General features: G+C 33.5%; 1 protein-coding gene across 1 annotated transcript in view; it reads left to right on the top strand.

Moving 5' to 3' along the window:
- The window catches only part of XPO4 (exportin 4), a 110,661-nt gene that overhangs the window by 57,474 nt on the left and 40,463 nt on the right, over window positions 1–12,724 (top strand). The window contains 1 exon segment of the mRNA XM_079138832.1: window positions 8,208–8,320. Within this exon segment, the coding sequence (XP_078994958.1) occupies window positions 8,208–8,320 (113 nt within the window).

The raw sequence follows: 12,724 nt of genomic DNA, 5'->3' as shown, positions 1-12,724 counted from the left end.
TGAAATTAGAAATTGGAATGTCAGAAGTGCATGTTTTTTAGAAACAAATTGTTTTCTCTGAGGAAAAATGTATTATGTTTAAATCTTTAATATTAGTCATCCTAAGTATACTATTTAAATGAGCTCAGCTACTGTCTTCTGTTCCTTTCCAGGCATGGCTCACTTCTAATCACTGGAAATGATGTGACTCAATATATTATGTAAATGTTCATTTTTAAAAAATCATTGCATTCAATTTTTAATGTCAAGAATAATGGGGAGTGGGGCTGAGGTTGTGACTCAGCGGTAGAGTGCTTGCCTAGCATGTGTGAGGCACTGGGTTCTATTCTCAGCACCACATAAAAATAAATAAATAAAATAAAGTTATTGTGTCTATCTACAACTAAAAAAAAAAAAAAGGAAGTGTTTGTTACATGACTACTAACAATGCTCCTTCATTTTGTTACTTCTAGAAAGAGGATGAACTCAAAAGATTTTGATGACTAGAAAAAATACTGAATTTTGTAAAGTTCTTTATTTAAGTTCTAGATACAAGTCCCTTAACAACTGTAAAATTTTGGTAATGTCCAATTTATCTGTATCTTACTCTTTTTGCTTTTGGTGTCATATTTATGATGACTTTGTCTAATCAAAGTCACAAAGATTTAATCCTATATTTTCTTTGAAGAGTTTTATGGTTTTAACCCTTAAAACTTTAATTTAGGTCTGACATTATTTTCAGTTAATTTTTGCATATGGTATAAAGTAGGGATTCAGATTCATTATTTTGTATATGAATATCCTATTGAAAACATTCTTTCCAGATTGAATTGTTTTGGTTGACCTCCTTGTGGAAGATTCTTTGACTATAGTTGAAGGTTTATTTCTGCCTCTCAGTTCAAATCATTGGTCTGTCTGTTTTATGCCAGTACCATACTGTCTTGATTATTGTGACTGTGTAGTAAGTTTTGAAATTGGGAGTGTCCATCCTTCAGCTCATTCTTCTGTTTCAAGACTATTTTGTCTATGTCCCTTATAGTTCCATATGAAATTTAGTATCAACTTATCGATGTCTGCAAAAACTGAAGCTGGAATTTTGATAGGGATTACTTTGTGATCCACTTGTTAAGATCTTTAATATCATTCGACAGTGTTTTGTAGTTTAAAGAGAACTTTTGTTAAATTTATTCATTTTATTCTTAAGTCAATTATAAATGGAGTTTTTTTTGTTTTTTGGGGGGGTGGCAGAACTGGGGATTAAACTTGGCCTCACTAAATGGAATTGTTTTTAACTGTTGCTTTTGTATTGTTTGTTGCAAGTGTATATAGAAGTAAATAGAAATTATTTTTGGTAGTTGATCTTGTGTCTGTTAACCTTGTCGAACTTCTTTATTAACTCTAGTGGTATTTCTAGTGTTCTTTTTAAATTTTCGATATACATGATCTTGTCATCTATAAACCATTATTTCTTCCCTTTTTTTTTGTACAGGTATTGAACTCAGGGGCGTTTAGCCAACTGAGCCACATCCCCAGCCCTTTTTATTTTTTATTTTGATACAGGGTCTCACTAAGTTTCTTAGGGCCTCTCTAAGTTGCTATGCTGGCTTTGAACTTGTGATCCTCCTGTCTCAACCTCCTGAGCCACTGGGATTACAAGTGTACGTCATTGTATCCAGCTATAAATCATTATTTCTTAAATGGTCTCTACATGTAGGTTTCCTATATGCAGAAGATGATATTGAAAGCATCCACCCACCTAGGCCTGGGTAGTGCTCTTGGGATCTGTTACATGTTAAAATTACCCCTCATCCCTGTGAACTGATTTCTCTGGCCCTTGTGTACCTGTTGAAAGGCAAAACCCTTCTGCTTCTTACTCTATTTTAGATTACTGTTTTCTATCAAAAGTGTCCTAGTTCTGTGATCCTCTGTCTTAAATGATTTCATTTTAAAATAGGCTCTTAAGTCCTGGATGGTCTTTATCTCTGTCTCCCTTTTAGAGCTTTCCTCCTTGTTCTTTCTGGTAGAGTTGTACTCACAGGCCAGATTTCCTTCTGCCCTGGCACCTTTACCCATGGCATTTCTTTGCCTGGATAGCTTTTCTTGTCTCTGCCCCAGTCACCCACTACTTGTACTTCAGCTGTGTACCCTAAACTAGGTCAGCTTTCTTTGACTGTGGCTTCCCAATGCATGTCATATGTGAATTCTTCCCATTTGGCTTATTCATTTCTTGGCTGTTATTTTTCATCGGCTAACTTATTTGAATATATATATATATATATATATGTCTGTGTGTGTGTGTGGTGCTAGAGATTGAACCCAGGGCCTTGTGCATTTGAAGCAAGCACTCTACAGCTGAGCTATATCCCCAACCCTTAAATATTTTTAAGTAGTATCTGCTACCCACTTTACAAAGCTTCATGAAAGCATGGATCATGCTTTTGTTCACTGAATTGTAAACACCTAGCATAGATGCTTGGCAAATACTAAATTATCGAAGGGAGTCAGTTCAAAAGTGTTGGCTGAGTTCTTGGATGTGTATTTATGATGCTAATATAGTTTGACTAGTAATTAACCTGGTGTCCCTAAATGCATACCAGTTTTGGCAGTGGCAGTCGTAAATAACAGTATCATTCTGTAATAACAGTGTTTGGCAGATATGTTGGCTTTAATAATATTTCTTTTTTTACTTTGATTATACTCCCTCCTATTGATATTCTATTTTTGTGGATCTCATTTTGGTAAAAGAAGATTTTCCTTAACTCTCTTGGGGTAAGTTCATTGGATCAAGAAATAGTAGTGGAAAACAGAAGCATTCACCTAAATTAAGATTTTCAGTCAGGCCAGTCTCAGTTTTAGAAGGCAAGGCTTGAGAAAGCGTTTGGGTGAGATAGTACTCATCAGTTTTCAAGGACTTAATTGCTTGAGACAAGTGCTATCTATAAGATTGGATACATTGGTTTTTTTTTTTGTTTGTTTGTTTGTTTGTTTTGTTTTGTTTTTGTAGTGTCAGAGAAATAGCAGTTTTTATTTTTAGAAAAATTAATAATGAAAGGGGTTAAATATTTAAGAAGAAAAACTGGACTTTCTCTTGTTCCTGAAGTAGGTTAAAAAAGAATATAGAAAGATGGAGAGGTTAAAGTACTCATTGTTTTGGAAAAATGTCCATTGTTATTGCAGCATCTTCCTAGAGTATAAAGTACTAATAAGAATAGGCAATGGAAATTTTCAGACTGTTCACATCTGCTCAAGGATGATTTGTAGGTACTGTATGATTCATTTAATTATGTGTGTGGTTTTTTTTGTTTTATTTTTTATTGTCAGTCACCACCACAAAATGATATTCTTACTAAAGGTGTTAGTAAATGAACAAGAACTTATTTTCATATACAAAGATCTGTGCATTTCCAAAGATGGCAGTTCCCTTTGTCAAACTAAGATGTATGTACTTGTGGCACATGCATATAAATCCCACTATTTGGGAACCTGATGTGGGAGAAATGGAAGTTCATCCAGTCTGGGCAACTTGGCAGGACCCTGCCTCAAAATTTAAAAAGAGAGGTGGGGTTGGAGATATGACTCAGTGGTAGAGCTCTTGCTGCCCAATGCCCTGGGTTCAATCCCAGTACCACTCAAAAACTAAAAACAAAAGCAAAACAGAATAGAAACTTCCTACCAATAATACTATGTGTTGCTGGAGAACTTGAGACAGAAGACTTAATAGGATTATCCAGTGACAGTCAGCAGCAGGGTGCAGTTAAGCTTGTGCTTCTGCTATGGGCCTAGTGTGTAGTTGTCTCTGGTTATACAGTTATAGAATAGGACAGGTGGTACATACGTGTATGCCTTTGATTTCTCAGAAGTTGGTGGGGTTTCCTAGATGGAAAATTTTAGAACTAGAACTACTTAGTGTCTTCGTGGAGAGGAAGCAGGGAATAGGGAGTTAATTCTTCACTGTTCTGTAGTGCAGTAGAATTTGCATGTTGCTGTAACTGATTTTCCAGGGGATTAAGGTGGCATTGGGCTTAGAAGAGCGGTTAGGTTTTAACACCTCAGAGCTGGATCCCTTGCTGGAATCCTGACTAAGAAGAAACCATTGTACTATAACTCCTGGATCCTTAATGTAGTGAAACATGGGAAAATAAAGTAAGATTAGATGTGTATGGCAAATTTTTAAAAAGATAGGATAGGTTCTTGAAAGACAGAAAGCAGTTCTATTTGACTATCTTATTGGCGGAATTGTGAGTTTTGGGTTGTTGTTACAAAGGAATTACTCTGATACAAAATACATATTAAATGAGTTTAGTCGTTACTTTAGAAAAATGTATAAATGTATTTCTTGACAGTAGCCCAAGAACATTCTGAAGTTACTCGTAATTTGAACTTTGGTAAAATGATAGCTGTTTAACCAATGCCAGTATGTTTGATTTGTATATCTGATAAAATCTGACTAGAGTATAATATGTATAATAAAAGTTTACTTAGTCTGTAATAGTTCATTGTTAGATTGCTCTTTTATTGGTGACATATTTGCTTTAAAAAGATAATATGATATGCAGATATTATAGCATATTACAGTAGTGTCTATAAGCCAAGACTTATAAAACTTTTTATAAGGAAACTTGTTTTATTAAAACTTATTTTGAAAATGAAATGATTACCTAAACTTTAAGCCATTTTTGAAAATAGTGTTCTAAGCGTGGAAGTGCTAAATTTCTAAATTCTGGTTTTGTTTTTAAAAAAGTATTCTACATTAAGAGTTACCTGGGATAGAATGGTAGTTTTCCCACATTTTTTATTGGCACATCATAGTTGTATGTATTGATGGGAAGGAATGATATTTTTAAGATTTTTTACACATATATTCAGAAATATTTGGGAATACCAAGTTAAAAATTTAAGTACCTTAGTTCTTTAAGTTTGTTCCATTTATTATTGCTTTTTATTGTTTTATTTAGCTTTTTATTTCAGTGTCTTATTATAAAACTTATACTGTGGCTGCATTTTTTCCTATGAAAAAGTGGTGTTCTTAGTGACAGTGCTATGTTGGCTGATAAAAAGATGGTAGTTAGGTCTGCAGTGTTGTTCAGGGTAGGTTTTTCAGTCAAAATAAGTACAGCCTCTACATTGGGCATTTCAAGTGTACTTTTTTAATACAGAGGAAATGTCATGCTAGAAATAAAAATCCTTTCCAGATTTGGATTTCATGTGCAAAACAAAACTTACGTGAACCTTAAAATAATTAAGGGGAAGAGTATTTTCTGATAGGTATCAGACATAAAATTCATAAATCTCATGCCGTTAGCCATATATAAGAAATTCAGATCTTAATATTTTGTTCATCAGCTTTGTAAAGAAATTTAACCATTCAGATTGGGCATTAAAGGTAGTGTGTTTTTAAAACAGACCATGATAAGGAGAGCCTGAAGACAAGATTTAAAGAAGTAAGGTTTGATGATTTTGAACCTGATTTTTAAGTGAGAATTTGTAGTGAATTCCATTTCATACTTGGAAAGCCTTCTCTCCTACCCCCTTAATATGAATAACTGGTATGCAGAAGTATTTGTGGATTATTTATTTTTTTGTAATTAATAAAAAGATAGAGAATTATATAAGAACCTACATTTTGTTTTAGTTTCCTTTAATAAATCTTTGTGGTCTTTTCTTATTTCCTTAAAAACTTTGTTGCACCCTTTGCTGAATGTCACTGGCAGGCTTAGAATGTGAGAGATTCCTTTACTTGGAATAAATTTTTCTATATTTCTAAAAGTAGCAAAACCCATAAATATCAGTACCTTTGTTTCTGTTACCTCTGTTCTTCTATACTTCAACACTCTGGAGCTTGGAGGGTTTAGTTTTTCCTGAACTATTTGCCTTCTCACCCTGAGGCTTCATGCTATCTGCTAGCCACTAAAATTGTACAGGGTGTGCTTTGACACCTGCCATTTTATTGTGTTTGTGTGAACCCATTTGGGACACACCTGTAGGTCTGACACCAGCCAGGGCAGGACAATGAGAACCCACCTCATAAGTAAGTAAATAAACAAATGAAATCATGACACCTTTTATAAGCATATACAATATTAATTCAAATTTTTCCTCATTGAAGACATGTAGTGATTATGAACATATATTTTGTATGTTATATTTGGATGTTCAAAAAATAAACAGTTTAGTACCATTTTAATATCGATTGCAAATTCCTAGGAAATAGAACTAGATTGGCATAATTCTCACAATTTTGCTGTACACAGTACTTAGTAAATACATTTCATTCCTGAACAATTTGATATACCAAAAGTTTATCTTTTAGGTAAATAAATAGCACATTGAAAAATGAGAATAAAAATGAAGAATAAATGAAATAGTTTTCCATCTTTATGAAGTAGAATCAGTTGCCTTATTCAGAGGATTTATGTACTAAAGCCCCTCTCCCCCTTTACTGTGGAAAATTTCAGACAGATTCCAAATAGAGAGAATAGCCAGATTCAACATCTGTAAGTTCACAGCCAATCTTGTTTCTTGTATACTCTGTCAACCCTAGAATATTTTGAAGCAAATCCCAGATGTCAGATAAATTTCATCCATAAGTACTTCAGTTTCTCTACAAGATAATCAGATCTTCATTTTTCAAATGGAAAAAGATCTAGTATACAAGTAGTATATTGTATTGTGTGAAAACTGGTGCCTCCCAAGAAAATTAACTCCTTTATATTACTAACTCTCAGTATTCATTGGCTGACTTCCCCACCCCCCATCACACACACCTTTTATTTTAAATTCAGGTTTAACCTTATCTTTGATCTCTGACTCTTTCCCTGTATCTCCACAAGGGGGCAGTAAAGGAAGAGGGAAGTGAAGTTTATGTGAACCTGATTTGGGTTTCATTTTTGTTAATCCAGTTAATGGAGTTGCAGAACATTTCAGGGGTGACTTTTTAGAAGCAAGGAGTGATTTCATAATACAACTCAGTGTTCCTCCTCACTTTTCTGAGAGAAAATGTTCACTTTCTTAAAAGGGGGTTAAGCTTTCCTCAAAAAAATATTTGGGTCATTGTCAGAGCCTTTACTTTTCTTTGTGAATAATAATTTCTCTCCAAAAATAATGATTTGGGCTTTAATGAAAATATTGCGTTTGAATTTATACCTAATTTTTACTGAAGACAAGATTTAAAGAAGTAAGATTTGATGATTTTGAACCTGATTTTTTAGGTGAGAATTTGTAGTGAATTCCATTTCATACTTGGAAAGCCTTCTCTCCTACCCCCTTAATATGAATAACTGGTATGTAGAAGTATTTGTGGATTATTTATTTTTTGTGATTAATAAAATGAGAATTATATAAGAACCTTCATTTTGTCTTAGATAACTATTGTTAAATTTTTACATTGAGTGATGTGATAGTTGAAGTAGTTGAACTGGACATTTGATTAGCAATGCAAGGGGCATAATACAATCTTTATCCCCAAACAGCTTTCCTATTTTTTTAAAAGCCTCATTTACTATGGCAGTGTCATTGAGTGAATTATATTTATAAGCACCTACAAATAGATATGTTGATTTATTTACAGTTGAAACAGTATTGCATTTGAAGCATGTTTGATACCTGAATAGCCTATAAATTGCTGTTTAGTCTGTGGGGATTTATAAATGAGTGTAGAGTTTTATGCCAACTGATTAGTTCTTTGTTTGAACTTGGTGTTCGGTACTATGATATGGGGGAGCTTTTCCTCTTAAATATGATACAAGTTTATTCTTGCTGGTTTTTTTTTTTGTTTTTTTTTTTTCTCCCAGTGAATAAATTTCTTTTGGAAACATTGCTGTTTTTCCATGTAGACTATGTGTCGTTGTAACTGTTAAAAGCTGTTGGAGAAATGATGGGGAAAATGTGCAAAAATTGATTCTTTTTGTGTCTCTTGCCTTCTGTTTGCAAGTTGTGTTCTTCCTTTTGTTGCCACCATTGCATTCTCTGATTATCAGAGTTCGTATATCCCTATAGCATGACACATAATTTACTATGAAACTGGTATCTTACATTCCTATAGCATTCTTTTTTTTCAGCGCTTAATGCCTTTTATTCCTTAGCTTCATGCATGAATTATGTGGCATATGTGAAGAGGCTTGAACTGTTTCCATTACATTCTTTCTGGATGGCTCCTGTTATATTTAGGGTATACTTATACTTTAGACAAAGTAAGAATGTTATTGTTGTTGACCTTGACACCAGATAACTGGGCAGACATTATATAGCTATGTTTGAATCCTCACAAAATGTGCTGTTGAAGCCAACAGAGTCCTGGCGGGAGACTCTTCTGGACAGCAGAGTTATGGAACTTTTCTTCACAGTAAGTCTTAGTCTTCAACTCTGGTAGCAAGGGCCATGGAAAAGAGGAAATGCCTTTTTGTATTTTTAAGTAAAACAGAACAGGTTGCTTTTCTCTTTTCTAGCCTTTCATCGGTTTATCTGCCTAAATAAATTATGTAAAAACATTCTTGCTTATTTACAAAATATATTGTGAATTATTAAGGGTTTGGTATCCTAGCTTCGCAGACTTTTTGTCCCAGGACCCCCTTATACTCTTACAAGTCAGGTATCCCAATGAGCTTTTGTTTGGCTTATGTTAAGCCATAGCTATTATTATTTACTCTATTAAAAATTCAAACAAACTTTGAAAAATAATTTATTAATTCACTTAAAAATCAGTAAGAACTGTTGCATAGTAAAGGCATAGTAATAACATTTTAATGAACAAATAAACATTTGTTTTTTGAAAACAATGTTTCATGAGAATAGTAGCATTGTTTTACTTCTTTTTTGTTTCCTTTACATTTTTGTAAATATCTAATGTTTAGCTAAATAGAAGACAATAGATTTTTTTGTCTCATTTGCATTCAATTGGATATTTGGTATCATGTGGCCTTGGTACATTTAAGACAGTGAGACTGGAAAAGGCAGGTACTATGTTTGCATTATAAAAGCAGTTTTGTTCTCACAGACAACTGACAGGGACTTAGAAACCTTTAGGGATCTCTAGCCACACTTAGAGATATACTGTTCTATAGTAGTGCATTTTTTATAAGACCTGGGATAGGTTACTATTATTTAATAGAAGTTTATTTCAAGTATAAATTTAAACACTCATTATTTTTGGTTAAATATGAGAAATGAACAGTATATTTTTATATTTGCCATCAGGTTTCTCCAGTAGAATTTAAGAAACAAAAAGTATATGTGTGTGTTGAGTGCTAATTTGCAGTTATAGGATGAATACACTAGTTAGTTAGATTTGATGATTTGGACAAAAATCCAGATGAAGACCAGTTAAAAAGAAGAAAGCTAGTTTACTGAATTCCAACCATTAATTATAGTTTCTTTCTTACTTTTGTATTTTGAAAATATTATGCACATGCTTTTCAACTGCCTTCTTTTTTTGAATGAACCATTTAAAATATGTAGTTTCTGTGGTATGTATTTTAAAATACCCTGAGCATTAATCACCTAACATTTTCTGATTTAAATCAGAGAAATGGTGACTAAAACAATATCAAGATCAAAGAGGTAATTGTAACTAAAATGTAAAACTCTACTGCCTGCCTCATCTGACAGGAATTGTTTTGATAGGGATCCAAGTTCACTTCTTTGTATTATTCACTCAACTGAAAGTAGATCCTACTCCAGCAGTTTTTGAAAAGGTGAAAACTTGCTGGTGGTACTGGAAACAACTCCACCAAATCTGAACAGCTGTCTAGACCAAACCAGACAGCTGCTCCTGTCAGCTGTGAACTACCACATGCAAATAACTTTTGAATTTGAAAATTAACCCTTTTCACTTTGTTATTTTAACTGTTTATGTTTGCCTTTTCATTTAAGCAGTTTATAAACAATGTTTGTAATTTGTCACAAAAATCGTAATGGCTCATCTTTCTATTTAATCCAGTTTTTGTTATCAGTTTCACTTACGTGAATTCATTGCCTAATTTAAAGCACTTTACCACTGTATATAACTACTTGGAAGATTTGAATAGATATACATAAATATACTGTCACATGGGATCAAGACTTTGATTTGTTGATCATATCTAAAATTTGGAGTAATTTTGGTTGCCTTCTGCCCCTCAGAAATTTATAAACTTCTTGACTTGTTTCCTCCATAGGGTCTTGGGGAAAAAAACCCAGTCTTACTAGGTTTTCCTCCTAATTTTCTGACAGATTCTACCTGATCTCACTTATGGTCTCTTCTTTCTTTGCTCACTGCATAAATATTAGTGTTCCTATCTTAGTTTTCAACTTTGCTGACTTTATACACTTCCTTGGGTATCGCTTCCACACGTAGGACTTCAGGCACCACTTCACCGATGACTCTTAAATCTATATTCAGCACAGGCTGCTTCAGATTCCCAGAGCCTCATAATCCCAAGTGCTTACTGGATATTTCAGTTTGGATGGACCACAGACATCTCACATTTAACATCTTCCAGTAGAATTTGTCATCTTACTAACTTGCTTTCTCGTCTTGATGAATAACCTCACCATTAACCTCACTGACTGCTCTCAGTGTCCTGCTAGACCTCCTCTCTCTTATCCTCCACCTCTTTCCCATAGTCAGGTGATGAATTCAGTTTTTAATTGAAATACATGTGTGTGTATGAGGAAACTCTTTTGTAGTGCTGATATTGGAAGGAGGGCAAGAATCTATAAGAATTGTTTATCGTGAGTTTCATGATAAGCTCATATTGTTGATTCATATTTGGGAAAAATAAATAATCTTGCAAAATATAGGCAACTCCAAAGACAGTAAACTTTACATTATCAAGGGCAATTCAAATTTTACATTATCAACATTAGCTATTTCATTGAGGGTATTCTTTTGATTCCTTACTTATAGACCACCAGTGAGTGACCATCTGGCTCCCTGGGTAGAGGAGCTTGTAAGATGGGTTTCTCTTGCCTCAGATGATTGCATTGTAGCTGTTGATAGAATATATCCCTGGACATCACACTTAAATGTTAATTAGATTTCAAGGCATGACCTGAATTTATTTATAGTTTATTGATAGAGAGCATATCAGAATGTTATACTCGGTTTCACAAACTAGACAGTGTGCATATTTGAATTTGCATATTTTATCTTGAATTTACTATTTAAAACATAAAATACAATGGACTATAAGAGAAGAATATTTGTATTCTAGACCTGGGATTGGTGAACTTTTTCTGTTATTGGGCTAGATAATAAATATTTTAGACTTTTTTTTTTTTTTTTTTCGAGTGCTGGGAATCGAACCCAGGGCCTTGTGCTTACAAGGCAAGCACTCTACTGACTGAGCTATCTCCTCAGCCCCATACTTTAGACTTTTGCACATCATATGGTCGCACTCAACTCAGCTATTGTAACACAGACATGGCCCAAGGTATACATAAACAAGTGTGGTCAGTGTTCCATTTAACTTTATTGATGGTTATTAAAATGTGAATTTTCTATACTTTTCACAGATTATGAATATATTATTTTGGTTTTTTTCTTAATCACATATACATGAAAAAACTGCTGTACAAAGCCGTGTGCTCTGGTTTTCCAGTCCTGTTCTAGACCAGAGTGTAACACATTTTAAGCATGTCAGTAGATTAATTTTGTAATTTTTGGAGATGTCATAGTGTTTTAAATTTCTTCTCTAGACCCTTATGAAGTTCAGCAATTTAAGGCTTCATGGAAACAGTGAGTGAATAAGGAATTATTGTGTTCACTGTGACCCAGCATTCTACCAGTGAATATTTAAAAGCAACATTCTGACCTCAAGTAATTTATAAATTATTTTTAGAGTCAGAGTGAATATAACCTGAAACAAATAGAAAATAAATGTTCAACACTGTGTAGGATTTACAAAGTTGAGAGTTTATGTAGGAAAGAGAAGGGCTGCAGTAGCTAACTGCTTATAAATATGGTCACAGTAAACAGGTGGATTTAGATGAATAGTTGCCATATAATTTCTTCACTGAATATTCTTTATTTTTCATATCACAGAATGAAACCTTTAATATCTGAGAATATTAATAATACTGTAAAATTAGAATGCAATATTTTGGGAGCATTTCCTTTCTTATGGAACATCAGTATTGCACAGTAGAAATCAAATCAAGATGTGCCTTTAAATTGATTAATGTATAATTTAAGTGAAATTTTTATTTAAAAAATTTTAGTATTAAAGCAGTGATGTAGGATAAAGGGAGATTCAGACAAATTGTAGGCAGTTTCAGAATTAATGCAAGCATAGACTTATGTTGTTTGAATGAATGAATGAATATAAGGGATCGAGTGGTATATTGGTTTTCTAAATTTGCAACTGTTTACTTCCACTAAAGCAGCATCTATATACTCTTGATTGAACTTGTCTGCTAACTTTAGCAAGAAGCTGTAGTGAGGCATAGTTAGCATAATACAGATGACTGTCGTTGTTGCTGTTTTTAGAAGAAGCAGTATGTCTGACTGGCTGGCATCTGTTTCTCTCTTTGTCATAACATGCTGGAGACGATTCAATTTTCAAAATGTAGGTAGCCCTCAGTTAAAAATTAATTGATATATTTAAAATCATGGGCTCTTATAAAGTCAAGTGGACCGAGGGACAATTTTCAAATTAGTTTAATTCAGGAATTAATTTTCTAGAAATAATCAGCTACAGTGAATTTTTCTCTTACCTCATTCGGCATGGTAGACACGTGACCCTTACAAAAGAAGAATTTATTTTTATGG

This window comes from Sciurus vulgaris, assembly GCF_902686455.1.
Source record: "Sciurus vulgaris genome assembly, chromosome: 4".
In the NCBI taxonomy this organism is placed as follows: domain Eukaryota; kingdom Metazoa; phylum Chordata; class Mammalia; order Rodentia; family Sciuridae; genus Sciurus; species Sciurus vulgaris.
The sequence above is the reverse complement of the archived record's forward strand: the minus strand, read 5'-3'. Positions and strand labels throughout refer to the sequence as shown.